The sequence below is a fragment of the Mirounga angustirostris genome, unplaced genomic scaffold (genome assembly GCF_029215605.1).
Source record: "Mirounga angustirostris isolate CCGP_5_RB_7025 unplaced genomic scaffold, mMirAng1.0.hap1 SCAF_9, whole genome shotgun sequence".
Classification (NCBI taxonomy): domain Eukaryota; kingdom Metazoa; phylum Chordata; class Mammalia; order Carnivora; family Phocidae; genus Mirounga; species Mirounga angustirostris.
This window is the reverse complement of record NW_026991717.1, coordinates 111,107,048-111,130,204: the sequence shown is the minus strand read 5'-3', so window position 1 is coordinate 111,130,204 and position 23,157 is coordinate 111,107,048. Positions and strand designations below refer to the sequence as shown.

Sequence of the window (23,157 nt, the reverse complement as noted above, 5' to 3'; positions counted from 1 at the left end):
ACCTTTTATCTTCACACTAATAGCATCTGGTATGAATTAAAAAGCCCCTAATCACGAATTTCAAGGGTCTCCTTATTAACCACAAAACATCATGGGTGTGTGTGGGTGGGTGGGTATGCCTTTCCAAAGGTCTCTTCATATGTGATAGATGACAGTGTTTCCTCCTTTATTCCCTTTAAATATTCTATTATATTTACTTGTCTACAACCCTGGCCCCAAATTACTTCTATGTGAATATAAAAACAAACAAAAACAGTGGCACCTGAAATCTAGAGGTATCTGAAAAATGATTCTACTCTACTTCATCCTACTCTAACCTGCTTTGTTATTTTCTCAGAATTTCCCTCATGAAGTAGTTTGTTTTGCTTATGAAAGAGAACAAGACAATGAGATTTTATTTGAAGCAAAGCCAAGTTTTAATAACTCATGCCAATTTTAAGGAAAGCTTCCCTGATATATCAAAATTCTTATAATTTATAATACTAATTATTATTTATTTGAAATTAAATTCCCACATCACCCTTTTCTTTTAATAAGGTTCTAAAAATTTTTTAAAAGATTGTATTATTTGTGAGACCACATGCACACGAGAGAACACGAGTGGGATAAGGCGCAGAGGGACAAGCCGACTCCCCGCCTGGTGAGCAGGGAGCCCGATGCGGGGCCCAATCCCAGGACCCTAGGATCATGACCTAAGCCGAAGGCAGATGCTTAACAGACTGAGCCACCCAGGCACCCCTTTTAATAAGATTTTGACTGCTTTTAAACAAGCAAGTTCAGTTCATCCTTTCAGAATATTTTCTATCAATTCCATCCCTGCACTTTTATTATTAAACAGTACCTAATTTATAAATCCTTTCATTAAAAACCACTACCCTCAAATAAATAAAATCTTAAAAAAAAAAAACACATGACCCAAAGTATCCCACCTTCCAATCATATTTTCAATTCTTAAAATAGTATTTTCTCTACTCACAGATAAATGATGATGTATCACTGGAAACTGATGGCTTCCTCTTAAAGAAAGAAATTAGTTGTCGCATCCTTCCCTCATTTAAAACAAGGTGGCTGTTTCTGGCTGTGAAAAGGCTGAGCAGTTGCCTCTGGCATGTGTTTATTAATTAAAATACTGGCAGGGAGACACAACTTTAAGGGAGTACTTCTGTTGTACTTTGATGTGTTAGCAAATTATGTACAGGAAAAAAATGTTTGGTATAAAGCTATTACACTTCATTTTAAAATGAAAACTTAAAACTCAGTATATCCAAAAATGAAGCTTTGACTGGCAATAACAACTCTGTAACTTCCACTAACTTATCATGTTTTCTATAATTAACACATTTGTGTTGAGTCTATCAGCAATAAACCTATTACTTATTTCTCAAAGTATTAAGTATTCTATTCAAAAATTGAATTACAGATACCTCTTACATTTTTTAAAAAAAGATTTATTTGTGAGAGGGAGAGAGCACATGAGTGGGAGGGGCAGAGGGAAAGGGAGAGAGAATCTCAAGCAGGCTCCATGCTGAGCGTGGAGCCCGATAGGGGACTTGATCTCACAACCCTGAGATCATGACCTAAACTGAAACTGAGAGTCAGACTCTTAACCAATTGTGCCACCAGGTGCCCCTGGTACTACATTTTGAACTACTTTAAAACAAAATATGTGAAACAGCCTTAAATTCAAGGACTGCACAAAGGTATTTTTGAAAACCACAATGGACTGCAAGCTGGAAGAAAATATAGCTGTCCTTTAATCTACACTTGCAGAAAAGTTAGGCAAGCAACATATAAACAGAAATAGGAAAAACCAAAAAATTTGAGAGAAATGGTCTCCAATCTTCTGTGCTTTGGGAAAAAAAAAAGTTTCACTAAAGTGAATCTGGCTTAAGCTGTATTTGTTTCTTTACTGAGAGTACATGAATATTATCTATTAGATAGATTTTTCTGCCTGATCTAAGTAGAGCAAATGGACAAATACATTAATCTTAATTTAAAAATTTAAAAATTTAAAAGAAAAAAGGAATAATCAATCCAGGCTTGGGCTGGATATATTACAATGTAATCATTCTCCAAGTCAGAGAGAATATTTACAAGAATATTTTAATAAAAAACAGTGGAGGGGTGCCTGGGTAGCTCAGTTGGTTCAGTGTCTGCCTTCCTCAGGTCATGATCCCAGGGTCCTGGGATCGAGCCCTGCATCAGGCTCCCTGCTCAGTGGAGAGCTTGCTTTACCTTCTCCCTCTGCCCCTCCAATCCTGCTCGTGTTCCCTCTCTATCTCAAGTAAGTTAAAAAAAACAAAGGAGTGGTGGGAGATGAGGGCCAGTAAGAGGCAATCGGGAATTAAATATTTTTACTCTAACAAAACTCTTTGGAAAAAAGAGCACAAAATTCTTTCAGGTAAACGTATTTTGAAAATATGTATTTTTTCTGTTTTCACTATAATTTTTTTTTTTTTTTTTTTAAAGGAGACAAAGTTTATTGAATACACTGCGAGAGCGCGGTGGGCAGGACAGCAAGGGAGATGCTGTCTGCCTATTTTCACTATAATTAAAATACCTGAAGGCATTTACCAGACTTCACTATCACTGCACACGTCTGATTTTTTAAAACACAGAGAAGCATGCATGTTGCTTTCTGTCAAGAAACGTGGTTCCTTAATAAATTTATAACAAAGAAGATGATGTGATATAGTAGGAACTGTTTCAGACTTAGAACATAGAGACTTTGTGAGGAACAAATCTAGTATATATGGTATCTTTGGGAAAATTACCTTGCTACTACTCCTGGTAGCAAGAGTTCTGATCCAGTGAGTGAAGAGCACACTGGACATCATTCTTTACTCAAACTCTTTGGAGTACACCAACTGCATACCTAGATCAAGCAAATTCAGACTTGGCTCTACCACTTATTAGCCTGGAATCTTAAACAGTGAGTTAACTCAATTTCAATTTCTTTATTTCCAAAATGGAGATTATAAAGTCCTGTTAATAGAATTATTGTGGATATTACATAGGATGGTATGAGTACAGAGCTCAATAGACACCTAAATGAATGGAAGAACAACAATGAAAACTCTCTCCTTCCATAGAAAAGTGGAAGTAAAAAAAGAAAAAAAAAAGTGGAAGTAGCTCTATTTTCACATCTATAAATAATAAATGCCAATAAATAGAATACTTAATTTGAGTTAGCCTGGTTTTAAGGGAAGCAGATTAATGTATACCCATAACACCGGTTCACAGATTATTCGTGTGTGCGTGTGTGTGTGTGTAGGAAGGGAAGGAAGTACGTTCAATGATCAAATATTCTAAGTTTGGAAACATATATTTGACATCAATCTCCCTTGCAGATTCATAATGCATATTAGCACTCTAAAGGATCTAAAGTCCTGTAATAGAGGTTTAACTTATTTAACCCACTGTTCTCAAAATTTATTTGGTCACAGATTTCTTTTTTGTTTACATCTACTAATAACTCATGGCGCTGTTTTGTTTTTGTTTTTTTCACAGAATGGAGTTTGGTAGTTTTGAGCCATGTTTTATGTATATGATGCCATAGGAACAGCTCCACTTCTTATTGGCAGTCATTAATTAAAGAAAATCAAATAGATTATAAGTTACAGATAATAATTTCATTACAATTTTACAAACTTCAAGGAAATCAAATTCAAAACCTGAAAACTGCTTTTCAGTAATTTTGATATAAAAGTTTGAGTTTGAAATAAAAGGTGAATTTCAAGGCTATAAATGTTAGCCCACATATAGAAATTTTTAATTCAAAGATGGTATCTAAAAACCATGTAGTGACTGAACATTTTAGCCCTATGCTTTAGCTCTATGTGACTAAAAGTAAACAGTGATGGTTGGTTATATGGCCTTTGCATGAAAAGAACTTATCTTGGTCTGAATTCAAATTGCTATTACTTACATTCTATTATACTCCTCTTCCTTCCTGTACACATTTATGTTAAGGCAAGAGAAACAAAAGTATTTTCTATTTTTCTATTTTCTATTATACTGCTGTATTTACTTACCTAGTATTTTCACAGCATAATGAGGACTTTCTAAGACAATTCCTTCCTCTGTATCAAATATAGGGTTATCTATTCCAGTCTTTGGAGGAATTTGGGCTAGTTTCTTAAGTCTCATGGAAGAATTAAGGTCAAGTTCTTGTTTTTTCCCTTCTTCTTCTCGCCTACGCCTCATGTCTTCCTGTTGTTGCCGAATACGCTCCAACTGTGCACTTCGACGTACTGGCATCATCCTGGTGCCCAAATCTCCGGGGCAGTCAACAGCCATCTCTCGATGCTTCTGATGTTCCTCTGGTGATGCAAGATCAACATTTTTTACTTCGCTGTCTGATTCCTCAGCAACATGCCCATTCATATGGGATGTTGTCATGGTTATCTATAAAAACCTGTACCACTTTTTATAAATCAATTTCTCCTATAAAGCCAATCTCTTGATTCTGTAGTATAAAATCCATGTTACTTCAAAAAAAAAACAAAAAAACAAAAAACTTCTCACATCACATAATAATGCTATGAAATGTATCCATGAAGGAAATCTAAGGGGAAAGATGGGGAAAAAAAGTGTAAGAATTACAACATAAAAGTAGATTTTACACAGCCCACTTCCAATCTATACACAATATAGTATCTTGTAAGTGTACAACATTATTTGGCTATATAGGTTAAGTACTTTCCTTTCATTTTACAGATAATGCTGAGAAAATCAAGGTATTAAAAAAAATCCCCTCCCAAGAATTTGAAGCATACTGTTTAATTCTATAGCTGAGAAAAATCAATGTATCAGAAAGTTCAGCAAAGTGGGAAAGTAATAAAGTTTTAGGTACTAGTCTGGTAGAGAATAGGTGCTTAAGGTTTAAAGATGTTTTGATCATCTTTGTAGAGTCTCAACACAGTACTTTACACTCAGTTTACAAGAGATTGAAATAACTTCTTAGTTAACCGCTAAAGAAATGGGCATACAGCAAGCCATGTTGGTGTCTCACTTGAGATTAAGGCAGTATTGTGGGGGACAATTCACTTTTAGGAGTTTATCAGATGCAGGAGATACCTAATGAAAAAGAAACTTTAATTAGCAGCTAAGGCATCTATAGGATAAAATCACATTAAGTGAGAAAAAGACTATGTGGGTTATCAGTCCTTATAACCAGTCACAATAAAAGAAGAATTAAGAGTTAATTCTTTATGAGGACTCATTCAGAGAATATGGTTGATCTGCTACTACCCAAAAATGTTAAAGTCACACTGCACAGCAAATAAGAATATATTGGACTTAGAGACCAGAAACTGAATTTTAATGCTGCCGCTGCCACTTCTTCTGGTTTTATGATTTAAGACTAGTCAGTTTCTCTCTCTGAACCTCGGCTTTTTTTTCTTAAACGATTTTCTTTTTTTTTAAGATTTTATTTATTTTTTGACAGAGAGAGACAGCAAAAGAGGGAACACAAGCAGGGGGAGTGGGAGAGGGAGAAGCAGGCTTCCCGCTGAGCAGGGAGCCTGATGCGGGGCTCCATCCCAGGACCCTGAGATCATGACCTGAGCCGAAGGCAGATGCTTAACAACTGAGCCACCCAGGCACCTCTGAACCTTGGATTTCTCTGGAAAATTTATTCATAGGCTTGTTCTGAGTTTTAAGTGAGATATCATATGCAAGCTTTAAAACTAAAAAATACATAAGCATATTAATTCTTAGCATTAATTTGATTCTGTTTTAAAAACCCATTATTAACTTCATTCTCCTATTTTAAAAATCCTTAAACATATTTTATTATTTCTTAAAAGATTTATTTATTTATTTTAGAGAGAAAGCATGCACAAACAGGGGGAGGGGCAGAGGGAAAGGGAGAGAAGCGGACTCCAGGCTGAGTGCACAGCCCCACTCGGGGCCAATCCCACAACCTCAAGACCACGACCCCAGCAGAAATCAAGAATCAGATGCCCAAATGACTGAGCCACCCAGGCTCCCTACTTCAACATATTTTAGACAAGAAAAATATTTTACTGGATGACACTGGCTTTTCATCTAGCCATTTCTTAGGTATAAGTAGGCAGATTGTTTATGTATGTGTGAACCCACACATTAAATCTAATTAGTCTTCTCTGTTCAGGACTTTAAAACTATTTACAATAATAAACCTACCACCTCCTTGAGTTGAGCATCACTTCAGTAAATAGGCTGGTTAGAGCATACGCCAACTCAGCAAAAGCTGAGTTTTCAAACAATACTCCTAAATGCCAGCCAACCTTCTCTCAAACATCTTGTCACAGACTTCCTAAACCCCACCTAGACTGAGAGGAAAATGACTAGACCAACAGGCAGGAAAACAGATGCAAGCTACATAAACCACTAGCATTACATTCTCACAAGAATTTTGGTAGACTTTTCTGTCTTATATCCAAATTTTAACTTCTCTCTTTATTTATAACTATGTGACCTACACATAAATAACTTATTTATAATTGGATTGCCTTCTTTTTCAGTAAAATGAGAACTATTAGAATTATATTAGGCTGTTCTTAAGTTTTATATATTGATTATATGTAATGCAAATTCAGCTTATTTAATGTTCTCATTATAAGTAAGCAGAAATGTATGTGGGAGTTACTGTAATCCTATGCTTAATTTTTATTTTAAAAACCTAGGAGTATAGGCGTGCCTGGGTGGCTCAGTTGGTTGAGCGTCTGCCTTCGGCTCAGGTCATGATCCCAGGGTCCTGGGACCGAGCTCTGCATTGGGCTCCTTGCTCGGCAGGGAGCCTGCTTCTCCCTCTCCATCTGCCTGCTGCTCCCCCTGCTTATGCTCTCTCTCTGTGTGTCAAATAAATAAATAAAACCTTAAAAAAAAAAAAACTTGGAGTATATATATGTCCAGAAAATTAAAACTCTCAACTTTTTCCAATTATATTTACCGGGGATTAAAAATCATATTTAATAATGAATAATGTACTTTTTACCTTATATGCTGGTCTATAAAAATATGATCTGAAATTAAAACTCTCAGCTTAAAAACTATAAGACTGTGTCCATAATTCATCATGATAGATCATGGGAGGGGAGAATTACAGCTCATGCAAAAGAGATGGGGCCAGGTGATCTGGGTCAAAGTTTTCATGCTTAGACTATTATCATGCTTGTCTTTCTGGATCTAGTCTTCTACTCTCAGAAGAATTTCTGCAACCTGATATTAATCTGCTTAAAATTCCATTTTGGTCATTTCCCTTGGAGTGTTCACAGTCTACTGGGAGAGACAGCAAAGAAAATGAATGATTATACTTCCCAGTTGGTTCCTCCTCATTAGATTCTAAATTGAAGACAAGAGTCTGGTCTTATTTTTATACCCCCCAGTATTTAACACAATACATATCATATAGAGAATGCCCAGTGAGAATTTGTTCAACTAAGAATGTCAGAAATTCATACAGGATTGCACAGACCATAGACTCTGAAACTTAGTATGTGGTAAGGAGTCACAGCAAACACTCAAAACATAAGGATACATTTCTTTGAGCAACATTTCAAAGAACAACTAAAAATTAGCCAGATAGAAGAGTCTGTTCCAGGCAGAGGGAATCACATGACCAATAAGAATGAAGAGTATGAAAATATAGCACTTTCAGAAAACAGAACAGAATGCAATAAGGCTGGATGGGACGGTGGGAGCACACCATACATGAATAACGATAAAAAGGCAAGCAGGGGGCCAGACTGACACAGTTTAAGAGCTAAGGACTTAGACCTTTATCTTAAAAGTAGTAAGAATTATTACAGGATTTAAAGCAGAGCTGACATGGTCGCATTCACTTCTAGAGGAATATCACTCTGGCAGAAGTGTGTAAGATTGACTGGCAATGAGACCAGTTTGAAGGCAACTGTAAGAAATGAGGTCCTGAACTAAGACAGTGAGGACAAAGAAAAGTTATGTTGAAAAAAACATATAGGTTACAGAATTACTGGAACTTGGTGTTTGCCTTTCATATAGCAAAAAGAGGAGAGTTGAGAAAAAGGAAGAGAAGGAAGTAGTAGTAGCAGCACTTAAACTTTAACATGTACTGAGCACTTAAGTGCTGGAGAATACTGCAAACACTTAACACAGTATTCACTCATTTAATCCTCATTACTACTCTAAAAGTAGTTCCAAATATGCCTGTTTTGTAGATGAGGAATGGGGGCTGAAGCAGGTCTTGAAGATAGAATGGAAAAATAAGCAAGAGGCCATATGAACAAAAGGCAGGAAGATAAAGGGTGTGGGAAAAGTACAAATAAGGCTAGTTGAACTAAGGCAGTCAGATTGTACAAGAGAAGAGCAGCTAGAAAGTTTGATTGGGTCCAACTTACAAAAGGTCTTAAACATAAGTCCCTAATTCTCAAGACAATAAGAAAGTCATCAAAGATTTAGAAAAGAAGAGTGATTTGTACATAAATGTAACTGAGCATTTACTCTTGGCTAGGTACTAGGGTTATAGAGACAGGATCCCTGCCCATTAGCTTATCTACCAAAATGTCCTACAGGGATCTAGAAATTAACGTGTCCAGAGTTAAACTCATTATTTCCCTTTAATCCCCTCATATTTCTCCTTAATCTTCTTCCTCCACTCTCAGTTCTAATTAATGCCATTATACTTACTCAGTTACCCAAGACAGCATAATATTTAAGAGAACAGGCTCCAGAATCAGACTGCCTAGGATCTAATCCTTGCCCACTCTCCTTTTAAAAGTCTCAGTTGAAATACATCCTCCTCCAGATTTCCATGACTCCCCAAACTGGTTATGTGCCTGCTCTGAAATCCCACAGCCCCTGTCACATCTCTGATCAAACCAGACTACAGCTATTTGTATCTCTGTCTGCCCGCCCCATCAGACTAGAAGCCTTTAAAGGTCAGGAACCATACTGACTCATCTCTGGATCCATGATACTGTCCAGCAGAGGGACCAAGCAAACAGGGAGGCTTCAGAATAAGAACCTAGGCAGTGTGACTCCAGGACCAGTATCTTTGGGTTACTAGATGGATGGCAAATATCCTTAAGATGGAAAATACAGGAGAAGAACAATTAAAGAAGACAGAAACTGAAGGATAATATGGGTTTAGTTTTAGACACATTAATTTGAAGGTGACTACAGGTCATATGGGTAAATGATCTACACCTATTAAGCAGGGATCTATCTTATTCATCTCTATAGCCCTGATATTTAGCAAGGGACAAATGCTTAATTAAGCATATGAGTAAAATCGCTCCTATGTTCAAATACCTCTAATGGCTTTCATATTGCTTAGAGAACAGAGTCCCAACTCACAAGGTAAATCCAAACTTTCTATTTCCAACACAAACTTTCTAAGTTTCCTTCCTCATTTGTGCCTATCGCATATCTTTTTTCTTCCTGCCCAAGTACCTTATGAAATAAGAAATATAAACTGCTTCTCCTTTCATCTTCTGACTTCAAGATCTATCACAAGTCCCCATTTCCTTCAAGAAATCTTCCCAGACCGCCTCGGTTAAATAATGATCTCACCAAACAACACTCCAAAAGACTTTATAATGGTCACAAGTTAATTCATGAGGGCCATAAAAGATTCAAAAGTCCTTCCAGAATCAAAGAAACATTATGCTATGTCCTATAGTTCTAGCATCGAAATCATTATAATTCTTAAACAGGCAAACCATGAATACTCTAGTTCACATATGTAGTCAATACATATCAATAAAATGTGGTAATCTGAAGGAATTATACTCTCCCTCTCCAAAACACACACACACACACACACACACGCATGCAAGCAAAAGAAAGAGAAAAAGAAGAAAGTCTTTTGACAATTCAGAAGCTGGTAAATAACTAGAGAATTACCTCCTTATGTGTAAATAAAAGACTGCCTTATGCAGATAATATAGTTACAGGTTCCTGGCCCTAAGAGTATTCTATTCCTCTCTTCTCAACCTTCTAATTATAAGTTGTTTTTAAAATGCCTCAAAAGCCCATATTTCACATCCTCATCAGAGTCCCAGCTCATACCCCCACCCAAGAAAAAAATAAAAATAAAAAAGAAGTCAAAACTCTTTACATAGGCCAAAAAACAAGAAAATGAATTTTCAGGTTGGCAGGCCAAAGCTGTTTCAGTGCTAGCTTCAAACCAGTTGGGGAGAAAGAGCTTTGCTTATGTGAGTTGGCTATAGGAGAAGGGGGTAAAGGGAAGCTAAATAAGCTTCAAATTAAAAAAGATTGAGATTGGGGGACCTGAAATAGCCTGAAGGATATAGGCCCACTGAAAACTCCACACCAAGAAACAAAACCATTTGTGTGACAGCTGGGGAACATGAAGATGGTCGTCTACACTAGTGTCCAGAACTCTGGATTTTTTTTTCAATTATCCTTCCTCCCCTTCTCCCACAAGCAATGCCTTTTGACTAGCAGCTGGGAAGTTTCATTTTAAGTGATCAGCATTCCTCTGACATTCTAAGAAGTTGGACTATTTGTTTCCATAGAAACAGCTTTGTCAGCTAACAGAAGATTCAGGCCAAGAATAGTGAAAAGAACTTACGTTATGCAAATTGTAAAGAACTTGTCTACTATCCTCTTAGTTTTTCTTCTCTGGTTTTTCACAGAACGCAGGTTTTCTTACTCTAAAAGAGAGGAGAGACAATCAAGTGTAAAGGTCTGCAGTATTTTTTAGGGGGAAAGAGTGAGAGAGAAAGGTTAATTTAATATGATATCTAATTGTTTGCAGATGGCTAGGATTTCCTGGTATGAAGTAGTAAAAATGTAAATCCTCCCCCCCAATATTTAATGGACAGCAATTAAAATCAATGTGAATTACCTGAAATCAGTGAGGAGAAAGAAGCAAGCATAACTGGTAAGACCCTTTGCAGATTATTATTTTTTTTTAAAGATTTTATTTATTCATTTGAGACACAGAGAGAGAGAGAGAGAGAGAGAGAGCGCATGAGCAGGGAGAGAGGCAGAGGGAGAGGGAGAAGCAGGCTCCCTGCTGAGCAAGGAGCCCGATGTGGGGCTCGATCCCAGGACCCTGGGATCATGACCTGAGGCGAAGGCAGATGCTTAACCATCTGAGCCACCCAGGCGCCCTTGCAGATTATTTTTAATGATACCTTTTGACCTCTAATTTAAGGTTCAAATAAAAATGCAGTTTATATATTTTCTTTGTTTTAACTACAACTTCTGGACCAATTTTAAATATTATGAATAGCTTACGATGCTGAGAAAATGAGAAGTTAGGGATCTAAAAAGATAAAAAAGAATTTGACAGACAGGAACCACAGTTAATTCAGAGCGGGAAATTTTGATGCTACACTGGACCAAGACAGGAGAGGATCCTGCTGTCCTAATGGAGCTTATATTCCAGCAGAGTAACAGATAATACAGAGCAAACATGATAAGATGACTTCAGATAAAGAGCTAGAGAGAAAGTGAAACTAATATAATAAACAGTGATGTTTGGAAGGGACAGCATTAGATAAGAAGGCCAGGGAAGGCCTATTTTAGGAGGTGATATTTGCACTGAGACCTAAATGACAAAAAAAAAAAAAAAAGAGTCAGCTGTGGGAAGGTCCAGAAATAAAGGGTTCCAGGTTGAGGGAACAGAAAGTACATTTCTATACAGATATCACCAGGAATCTCAATTTCAATATATCCCAAACTGACCTCAACTTCTTCCCTACTGTTAATTATACCACTATCTCCAAGATCTTAATCTTTTTCAAGCTCTATTATCTAGTCAGTTGCTAAGATCTGTGGATTATACAAAGTTTTTAGAATCCACTGAAGGGTGGCAAAATAAGCCACCCCAAAATACCCCACTAGAAAATCATGTTCAGAAAATGAAAAGGCATGCTAAAAAAAAGGGAGAAATATCTGCAAATAATTATGTCCACTATAAACACTCTTACAACTCATTAAGTAAAAAAATCCAGTTTTTAAAAACAGAGCAAGAGATTTGACCACTTCACCAAAGAAGATATACAAGTAGTAGAAATGAACATTTGGAAAGATACTCAAAATAATTTTTTTAAAAAGATCTTATTTATTTATTTGACAGAGACACAGCGAGAAAGGGAACACAAGCAGGGGAAGTGAGAGGAGAAGCAGGCTTCCTGCCAAACAGGGAGCCCGATGCAGGGCTCCATCCCAGGATCCTGGGATCATGACCTGATCCAAAGGCAGACTCTTTAACGACTGAGCCACCCAGGCGTCCCAATAATTCATTTTTTTAAAAAACTTTATTTGAGAGAGAGAGAGAATGAGAGAGCAAGAGCGGGGAGGAGGGACAGAGGGAGAGGGAGAAGCAGACTCCCCACTGAGCAGGGAGCCTGACATGGGGCTCCATCCCAGGACCCTGGGATCATGACCTGAGCTGAAGATAGATGCTTAACCGACTGAGCCACTCAGGCACCCCGCAAAATAATTAATTTTTTAAAGACTAATGTACATTCATATACACTGTGTATTCAAAACAATTCATATATTCACATATTAAAAAATCCCCACAAAATGAAAGAATGGCCCATATACCATCTTCTCAAAGAAAAAACTTTAGCTATATCCAAAACTAAGTAAATACAAGTTAAAACTCAAATATTTTTGGGCTAGTCATACAAAGTATTTAGCTCAGAAGTTATTACTGACAACTTTTTTTTTTTAATTCAGTGAGAAAATGCTCCATTTGCTTATATCAAACACAAAGTTGAAGGTCTTTGGAGATATTCAAGACCACAAATTCACAGGAGGAATTGGTTAAAAGCCAAACAGTATCAAAGATATCAAATGGTTGGTTACTTGAACTCCCCCTTATCACCTTCAACAACTTGGTAATAAAAGATTAAATGAGTCCAAAAGGTTAGTCAAGTTTTTGAAAAGGTACTAGGACAAAAGGTAATTTATAACATTTTCAAACTGACCAGAAATGGATTTTTAAACATGTGGGATAAAATTACTTGTAATATGGCTTTCCAGTATATTGCTACCAATCAAGAATATATATGGCCTAGTTAAGAGAACAAGAACAATCTTGATAAGGAACAGAGCCAGTGTAAGAGATAGAAGATAAAGCCAGAGTTGACTGAATGCTAAGCTAAATTGTTTGAATTTTCTCCTGTAAGCAATGGGAAACTCTGGATTTGAGTTTTAAAAAAAGAACCAAAAATTGTCTTTTTAGAAAGTTAAATCTACACTGTAACCAGAGTTGACCAGGGGAAATGTGAGTAGCCAAGAGAGATAATGTTTTAATACTTTATGCATGGGAGGATAAAGGAAGCAGCAGAAAGAAGGAAAAAGGGATAATTTCAAACAATGGTTATTACAAAGGATAACTTGACAGGATTTGGAGACCAGTAGCCAAATATAATTCTAAAACATTGAGCATGACAACTGAACCTGGAAGAAATTATGGGACCTTAAAATAGAAGAATTCAGAGAATAAGGTTTTCTCCTTGGGAGGGAGAGGGGGATGGGGAGAACTGGAAAGATGATAAATTCCATTTTAAAGGATAATTTTTGGCAGGCTAGGCAGGGAAACCAAAGAAATGAAAATTTGTAAGTAATTTACATATTCATAGCTTACATTTGTAAAGCTTTTCAGTTTCCATAATAAATTCAAGCACATTATCTCATCTGAACTCACTTCAGTTTCCCTGAAAGGTAAGCAGGTTGGAGATCCCCATTTTCCAGAAGATACGCAGACATTGGAAGTTAGGTCACAGAGCTACAAGTAATAGAACAGAAACTAAAATCCAGATCAGTGAACCCTTATGTGGATCCACAGTGCAATGTCAGTTATATCTAAGATGAAACCACCCTGTCTACATACTTCTTTCAAAAATCACATAATTACATCATTCTTTTACTTTTAAAATATGATTAGAGAGAATTCATCTTTTCTCTTCAACTGACTGCTTCATAAAATGACACAGTAATTAATTTCACTTATATATTAACAGACTACAAGTTTACTATAACACCAGACTCTGGTAGCATGGCACCTATTGCTCAAAGTTTCTAAATACTCAGCGAAGGAGAGGTAGTCAAGTGGAGAAATGATAGAAATGCATATAAATTTCTCCTCATTTGAAAACTGACACTAAGCTACAAACATTTCAGTTTCTAGTGACATTTTAAAAATGTTACTCTCTACTCTGTATTGCTGCAATTTCAGTATGTGCTGCCAAACTAAGCTACATGTCCTACCTTGACAAACTGTTTTTAATAATAAAATATTAATTTATACCTTGAAAAATGAATATCATAAAAATAAAACAGACTAGACAGACTAATCTTCTCAGATAAATTAGCTGTCCCTCGGGGTCAAATTTAAGTATTTCAAATTGTAACTGTAATATCCTTAAATATGTTAATAATTACCCCAACTAGCATCAATTCTCCCTCTATAATATCTCACATATATCTCTAGCTTCTCATACTACTACCTTAAATCATATTCATATTATCTCTCTCATGAGTTTTTCTATGAACTTCAAGTCACCCCCATCTTGTTCTAGATCTAGTTGCCACTTACTTTGCACAGATGACCCCTGAATAACATGTGGGTTGAGAAATACTAACTACTAACAGCCTACTGTTGACAGGAAACCTTATTGATGATATAAACAGTTAACACATATTTTGTATGTTACATTTATCATATACTCTATCCTTACAATAAAGATAGAGAAAAGGAAATGTTACTAAGGAAATCAGAAGGAGAAGTAAATACATCTATAGGACTGTACTGTATTTATGGGGGGGGGGGGAAGAACCTGCATACAAGTGGACCCAGGCAGTTCTAACCTGTGTTGTCCAAGGATCAACTGTACTGCTGAGTAACTTTTCCTAAAGCACACCTATTATCATGGGTGTCCCTTTTCAAAAGTTTTTGTTGCCTTTCCCTTTTCTTAAGCTACTATTTACCCCAGGTTTACTATGTACCATTCTTCCACTGTGCTAAGTACCTAGTGTGCATTATCTCATTTAACCCTCACAACAATCTCCTTGCTGAATTTTCTAACTTAGCTTAGTAAAGACACTGACCTGTCCAATGTACAAAGCTAAATGGCACAGCTGGGTCTCAAACTGAATTGTTTGACTCCAGGGTACTTTAACAACTTCTGGAGAACCCATTTCAAGTTCCTTAGCCTGTCATTCAAATGGCTCCCCTTGATGAGTCCTAGAATACTTTCCCCATTTCTCCCTCCCTTATCTTCCGAATCAAACTACTTGCTATTTCCAGTACAAGCCCTGCAACTTCCCACCTCCACATCTTTGACATATTTGTTTCTTATACCCAGAAAAAAAAAAAAATCCTTCCTGTTCAATTCTTTATCTGTTAAAATTTCCCTCTACCATTAAGAGTGTTATGAAATCTTCCTTACTCCTGCCTGCTCCCATCCACAACCTACACTTCTACGGTACTTAATCTATGCCCCTGCTGTAGCATTTATTTATACATTTCCTTCTCTCCCTAAGTTATATTTCCCTTTTTAGTTAAATCACTATATATCCCCATACATTCTGGTAGAAGACTCAATATACTCTTTAATGTATATATTCAAATAAATCAGGTAACCTATCAGTTTCTTCCTTTTTTTTTAAGTTATATCCTTTCTGGAGACCTCCATTCTCTAGCTCTAAGCTGGATATTTTCTTTGTGCCCAGATTCACTCATCCTTCTCCATTTGCTCCAGGTCTAAGAATGTTGACCTCCACAGACTGCATTACTTATATTTTCTTATCTTCTAGTTTCTGGTGGGCTTGGCTAGGGAGAAGTACCCACTGGGAGGGAGAAGAGAGGGCTGGGTTCTTTATCCCTCCAGCTTCCTCCTGTGATTTGGCAGAGGTTACGTTCCTCTAAGGCCACAGTTCCCACTAGGTGGCTCCTCTCCTAAGGTAGTAACTAGTCCCTTCCTTGCCCATTCAGGCCTAGGCTCAGGCATTCCGCTGTTGGTAACCCTGAAATGCTTCTTAGTTCCCTTATCTCAACCCACGCATATCCTTGTAAACAGTCCCTTCATTAAACTCTCTTCCACTGCTCAGGCTTATTTTGCCATTTGTTTTCTGCATGGGATCTGACAAAAGCATATTCCAATCTGAATTTATTCTCTAAATCATTTTCATTCATTCATCTTTATCCTAAGAAATTCTTCTCACCTCTTTCCTCTTCATCTACTCCCTTCTCCTTGAGAGATCTCTAAAAGCTTCCTAAGAAAGGGTACATGGGGGTAAATTTTTTAAGACCTTGATTTACTTGGTACCAGAGCAGATTACATCTTCTTTGAGTTATTCTTTTGCATCCTTGCCCCCAACCTTAATTCCTCACAGCTTCTCATGACTTACTTCTAGGTCTGGCTTTTTGTTGGTCTCCCCAAGGAAGTATTTATAGTGAGAGTGATCCTTTTCTTCCAACTAGACTAGGAAGAAAAACAAGCAGCGTAAATGTGTAAAAATATTTACCCTGGTATAAGTGACCAATTGAGTGACCAATCATGCCCGTGTTGGAAACAACAAAGGAAAAGACATTATGTACTGCTGACTCTATAAACCAGTACAATGCTATGAAGGACAATTCTGCAGTCTACCAAAAATTTAAAATAAACCTTTGATATATCAGTTCTTTGTCTAGAGACCTATCCTATAAAGTATCTTTGAAACAATGTAAGGATGTTAATCTGTGTTTTCAACTATAAATTTAATAAAATCTAAACACAGATCAAGTATTTCCAATGAAAATTTATCATTCTAATTGAGATGTGCCATCAGTGTAAAATACACACGGGATTTCAAAGACTCCATATGGGAAAAAAAATGGATGTAACACATCTCAGTTATTTTTAATGTCTGTTGAGATGGTAATATTTTATACATTATGTTAAATAAAATATACTATTAAAATAAATTTCAACTGTTTCTTCTAAAATTTTTTAATGTGGCTGCTAGAGTTGAAGCTCTGTATGAGCTGACAGGGAACAAAAGCGAGTGACTAAAGATAGCTTCAGAATGGTGTTTATATATCATATCGCTTTTACAAATGCACATAAAGGATGTTTATAAAGTTATTAAAAAATCTAGAAGAATATGCACAATATTGTTTTTGCCTAGTATCTCTGAAAAAGCAAAGAAAACAGACCTCTCAGGTTTTTTTACTTGCACTTATGTACTATTTGAATATCTTACAAAATGCTGACCAAAATAAATGTGTTGCTTTTATAATTTGGAGGAAAAACACAAAGATATTACCTTTTTGAAAGGAAAAAACCCCATAGAAACTTTAAATTACAACTACCGTCTTAAAGTCTATAAAAATTAGCAGCAGCAACAAAGGCCTTTCAAGAGTTCTGGAATCTTTTCACAAAAAGAAGTAATCAAAATGTTATCCCTACAGCCCTAAACAATTTCATAAACAATACAACAATAAAATAAGAATTCCTTAAAAAAAATTTCTTCCTTTTTTAAAGGTTTTATTTGAGAGAGAGAGCACAAGTAGGCAGAGCAGCAGGCAGAGGGAGAGGGAGAAGCAGGCTCTCGCTGAGCAGGGAGCCTGATGTGGGACTCGATCCCAGGACCCTGGGATCATGACCTGAGCCAAAGGCAGACGCTTAACCGACTGAGGCACCCAGGCGCCCCGCCCCCCCTCCAAAAGAATTCTTAAATGAAGTACTTAAGCAATCATTAGGAGCATGACTCTTTCGTACCCAAGACTTCCTCTGCCACACAACAAATATATTACATCTTTAATTTAAAAATGAGAGGAAACCAGTTTACCAAAAGAAGAAGAGGAATAATAAGAAAAATTTCAAAAGGGACCACTTACACTTTAAAATATAAAAGTCACGTTCATAATTTTGATAGCATTCTTTCATCATGTTAATAATGCACAATGATAAACTCAAAAAATCCCAATTAACCAGACTCACATGACTATTGCTTTGCTTTCTTGATACTCATTTCTATGCCTATTCTATATAGATTTTCTCCATCCCCTTTAATCTTGGGTGTTAATCCTTTAGTCAATTACTTTCCCTGAAACATATACCACGAGTTACAGATCTGTAAAAACACATTGTAAGAATTGCAACTTTTTTTTTTTTTTTTAAAGATTTTATTTATTTATTTGAGAGAGAGAATGAGACAGAGAGCATGAGAGAGGGGAGGGTCAGAGGGAGAAGCAGACTCCCCACTGAGCAGGGAGCCCGATGCGGGACTTGATCCCGGGACTCCAGGATCATGACCTGAGCCGAAGGCAGTCGCTTAACCGACTGAGCCACCCAGGCGCCCGAGAATTGCAACTTTTGACCTCAAGTGATTTACAGCTTACTAGAGAAAAAAATATGCTCTAAAGGTCAGCAAATTAGTAGATGATTACCTCTACCTAGATGACTTATTGGTATGCAATTCAACAACTGGCCATAAAAAAAATGAGAACAGTTTGCCTTGCCTACCTAATAACTATTTCTGAGTTACCAGAACAAGATTATTAAGCAAAATTGATAATAAATATTCATATCTATTGCTCTCTACAAATCAGACTAAAGAAGGGGCAATGGAGAGTATTTTCAGGACCAGAAGTAGGGTTGTATCATCAGAACAGGAAAGAAGAATCTAAGAAAGAAGACCGATGATACAAATGTCACCAAGTTTAGAATCCATTGAACTACCACTGATGGAGGGCACGAATAACGTTCTGACTCTGACCAGATAGTATCAGAAGGCAAGAAAACATAAAGGGAATATTATGCAACAAGAGAAGTAAGAATAAAAGGTCAATTTTAAAGATTACTGTAAATCCTGGAGATAAAAAGGGTTATTAAAGTAAACTTTCATTCAATAATATAAGTACCCACTTGGTACAAAATCTTGGATAGTCGCCAACAAGAAAAAGATTGCTAAGGCAGAGTCTTTATCCTTAAGAAACTTAAAAATATAGTGTGGAAATCAGATAAGCAAATAAACAAAACCCCTATATACTGCAATGCTACTTGATAAGTGCTGTACTACAACTGCAGAAAATTCTACAAGAATTACCTGCAGAGTAAGAGCATCCTAAGAAAACTTGTATAAATGGGAAAGAATGTAAGAGACAGATATGAAAGGTGTCCATCACACAACAGGGGGAAAAAAAGTAAACAAAATATTAAGACAAGCATATTGGTATTTGTAAAATTAGACAAATGCTTTATTTAAATATAAGACTTTAAATTATGGTAATGAAACTCAATTCTGTGAATGCCTATTTAAAAATGTGTAGTAAAAATGATCTAGTGAAAAACATTCTATAACAATTGAGTCAATAAGAGAAATTGATAAAACCAGGTAAAACCTGGGACGCCTGGGTGGCTCAGGCAGTTAAGCGTCTGCCTTCAGCTCAGTTCATGATCCCAGGGTCCTTCATCGAGTCCCGCATTGGGCTCCTTGCTCAGCCAGGAGCCTGCTTCTCCTTCTGCCTGCCACTTCCCACCCCCCACCTCTGCGCTTGTGCTCTGACAAATAAATAAAATCTTAAAAAAAAAAAAAAGTAAAACTTGATCTCACTACATATGTAAGCTGTTTTTAAATAAGGCAACATTATTTCCCACTGACTTTCACTGTTATTTCAGAGATGAAAAGAACATTATTTCAACAATTACAATTCTTCATCACTGACTCAGTCTATGACACCTGATTCACACAATTCCTATAAAATTGCTTAATCAGATTATTGATAATCACACAATCTACTCAAAATATATTAAAATATAATTTATTAAAATGCAGTTCACTGATATTCCATGTGAATGTCACAAAACAGGCTTGTATTCTACCTACCTCTTTTTTTTTTTTTTTAAAGATTTTATTTATTTTTTAGAGAGCGAGTGAGAGAGAAACAGCATGAGAGGGGAGAGGGTCAGAGGGAGAAGCAGGCTCCCCGCTGAGCCGGGAGCCCGATGTGGGACTTGATCCCAGGACCCTGGGATCATGACCTGAGCCGAAGGCAGACGCTTAACCATCTGAGCCACCAGGCGCCCTTCTACCTACCTCTTATCTAACATTTATGGAGTGCTTAATACACACCAAGGCACTATGCTAACCTTTTTAAATTTTTTTTAAAGTAGGCTCTACACCCAGCATGGAGCCCAAGTCGGGGCGTGAACTCAAGACCCTGCGATCAAGACCTGAGCCGAGATCAAGTCAGATGCTTAATTAAGTCACCCAGGTGCCCCTATGCTAACCATTCTTGATATGGCATCTCAGTTAATCCTCAAAGTAAGGCTCTGAAGGGGATCACAATATGCCACCCAAAATGTGACACTTTGACATAAGGATTTTTTTGAGCTAAAGGCAATTAAGAAACAGCAGACACAGCGGCGGGGGGAGTGGGGGAGGACTCTGGGCTCTCCCCTCACCCAGCTAAAAAGCAGGGCATAAGTTTCCTTTTGTAAAGATAACAGAGAGAGAACTCTTAATCCTGGGAGGTTACTCTCATCAATGGAGAAGGCACCAGCTTAAATCTGTATAACAAACCTTACTAAATTTTATCTTTCATTAGTTTCCCCACATATTTACATTCCCACAATTTACATCTCCTAAAGGCCTAAACGTCTTTTCCTTTGTCTTGTCACTTCTCCACAATTTATTGCTCAGTCTCACTGCTTCTTTGGGTCAATTCTTTTCTATGAAGGTCTCAATATGCACAGTTAGTAATAGGTTATTTTTCCTGTTAATCTTTTGTTTCAGTGAACCTACAAGGACAGAAAAAGTCTTTTCCTCCTCTACATCCCTCTGAATCAGGCACTAATACAATCCCCATTCTACAAATAAGGAGGCAGACTTTGATGAGTTAACATGCCCAGAGTCACACCCAAGACAAGAAGGTATTGCAGCCTAAGTCTGATTCTATAGCCTGAGTACTTACTCCATGCAAAGACGGTAACTGCACCGTAATGCCTATCAGTAAAGACCCTAGGAAAAGCAAGAAAAAGCCATTAGCAAATTTATCTGTTTGTATCTATATCTTTACAGAGAAAGTTAATCAAGAACACGTGAAAGTTAGACACCCCCACCCCCATTAAACACACTTATGGCCGACATAGGATCAACGGAATTGTATTTTGAATCTCAAATTCTAACACATTACAGGGGGTGACTAGGTTAGAACAGTCTCTGGTATTAAGCTCACCAGCAAAGCTAAAGTTTAAACAAGTAAATGATGCTGAGCAAAATAAGTCAATCAGAGAAAGACATGTATCATATGATCTCACTGATATGAGGAATTCTTAATCTCAGGAAACAAACTGAGGGTTGCTGGAGTGGTGGGGGGTGGGAGGTTTGGGGTGGCTGGGTGATAGACACTGGGGAGGGTATGTGCTATGGTGAGCGCTGTGAATTGTGTAAGACTGCTGAATCACAGACCTGTACCTCTGAAACAAATATTACATTATATATTAAAAAAAAAAAAAGAAGATAGTAGGAAGGGAGAAATGAAGGGGGGGAATCAGAGGGGGAGATGAACCACGAGAGACTATGGACTCTGAGAACCAAACTGAGGGTTCTAGAGGGGAGGGGGGTGGGGGGATGGGTTAGCCTGGTGATGAGTATTAAAGAGGGCACGTACTGCATGGAGCACTGGGTGTTATACGCAAACAATGAATCATGGAACACTACATCAAAAACTAATGATGTAATGTATGGTGATTAACATAACATAATAAAAAAAAGTGCAAATTGGGAACAAGCATCTCCTCTGTGCCATATTAGGCAGTGAGATACTAACAGCTCGTACCCTTAAGGAGCTTGCAATTTACAGGTTCAAGATTCTTCACTTTAATTCAAGTACATTTTAAACACTAAATCAAAAACAGCTTTCCTCAAAAGGATTTTCATTTTACAAAAAAGACACTGTTAAAATAAGCCTTAAGACAGGCTAAAATACAGGCAAAGTAGAAAAATCCACGGGCTTTGAAGTCAAATAAACTGAATTTAAATCCTTGCTATCGCTTGCAATAAGACTTTGGATAAAACAGTTAATCTCTCCAAGCCTCTGTTTCCTCATTTGTAAAAGGGAGAATACTGATAAAAACCTTACAATGTAGCAGTTAATATTTAAAATATATACAAAGAATATACATACTGCATAACACATTAAGAGACAGGGAAGGGGTACTGTTCTAGTAAGGGTTAGGAGAAAGCAAAAAATACTGTGATTTAGCCAAATGAATTACTACTCTTACCATAAAGTTTAAGTGTAAAAGGAGAAGCTATAAAGTATAAATCGGTAAGGTATATAAAGAACACTGTCCCTTCAAGATGCCTACAAAGAATTATCAAATTTCCTTTCATAAACTCTAAGTATCTATTGATTTCTTTTAAAGTGAATCATTTTGAAAATCATCTGCAGGTCACTTGTATAGTCCTTAGATGAATCACCGGGGTTAGAGGTTTAAAACTGGGGTTCACAACCTAATTTCCATGAATCCCCTGATACTATATACATAACATTGTGTGTTTCAGGGGAAGGGTCCAAAGAACCATCAGATTCGCAAAACATTAACAGTAGTTAAATGTGCTAGTCCAGTATTAATAAAGTGGAATTTATACAATTTCCAGCAGAGTACACTCACAGGAGGCAATTATTTTATTTTTATTTTTTCTTAAAGATTTTTATTTATTTGACAGAAAGACAGTGAGAGAAGGAGCACAAGCAGGGGGACTGGGAGAGGGAGAAGCAGGCTTCCTGCAGAGCAGGGAGCCCGATGCGGGGCTTGATCCCACAACCGCCCCCCCCCCCAATCATGACCTGAGCCAAAGGCAAACAACTAACGACTGAGCCACCCAGGCACCCTGAGGCAATTATTTTAAACTGCTTTTTAAGATTTTATTTACTTATTTGAGAGAGAGAGAGAGATAGTGAGAGAGAGCATGAGTGAGGAGAAGAGGAAGAAGCAGGCTCCCCATGAGCAGGGAGCCTGATGCAGGGCTGGGTCCCAGGAACCTGTGATCATGACCTAAGCAGAAGGCAGATGCTTAATGTACTGAGCCACCCAGGCACCTTAAATGAATGCAGTGTTAAATGAACTTCTGAAGCATACAAGCAAAATACAGAAAGGCTACTTCTTAGGTCAAATCAAAGTAGTGCATTTTTTTAAAAAGATTTTTACT

The 23,157-nt window shown here is 37.1% G+C and overlaps 1 protein-coding gene and 1 long non-coding RNA gene across 6 annotated transcripts in view; one reads left to right on the top strand and one right to left on the bottom strand.

The window, feature by feature from the left end:
* The window catches only part of LOC129046545 (uncharacterized), a 40,574-nt gene extending 36,151 nt beyond the window's left edge, over nucleotides 1-4,423 (top strand). The window contains exon 4 of the long non-coding RNA XR_010405217.1: nucleotides 4,289-4,423. This is a non-coding gene — a long non-coding RNA (uncharacterized LOC129046545). The remainder of the gene's footprint in view (nucleotides 1-4,288) is intronic.
* The window catches only part of PALS1 (protein associated with LIN7 1, MAGUK p55 family member), a 78,117-nt gene that overhangs the window by 46,119 nt on the left and 8,841 nt on the right, over nucleotides 1-23,157 (bottom strand). For 2 of the 5 annotated variants that reach the window (XM_064571197.1, XM_045901053.2), the window contains exons 2-3: nucleotides 10,562-10,643; nucleotides 4,035-4,322 (exon numbers count right to left, since the gene is read on the bottom strand). In XM_064571197.1, coding sequence (XP_064427267.1) covers nucleotides 4,035-4,299 — 265 coding nt within the window. In that variant the 5' untranslated portion in view covers nucleotides 4,300-4,322; nucleotides 10,562-10,643. Of the gene's footprint in view, nucleotides 1-4,034; nucleotides 4,402-10,561; nucleotides 10,644-23,157 lie in introns of those variants that run through there. The other 3 variants (XM_045901052.2, XM_064571196.1, XM_064571198.1) reach the window with 2 other exon arrangements.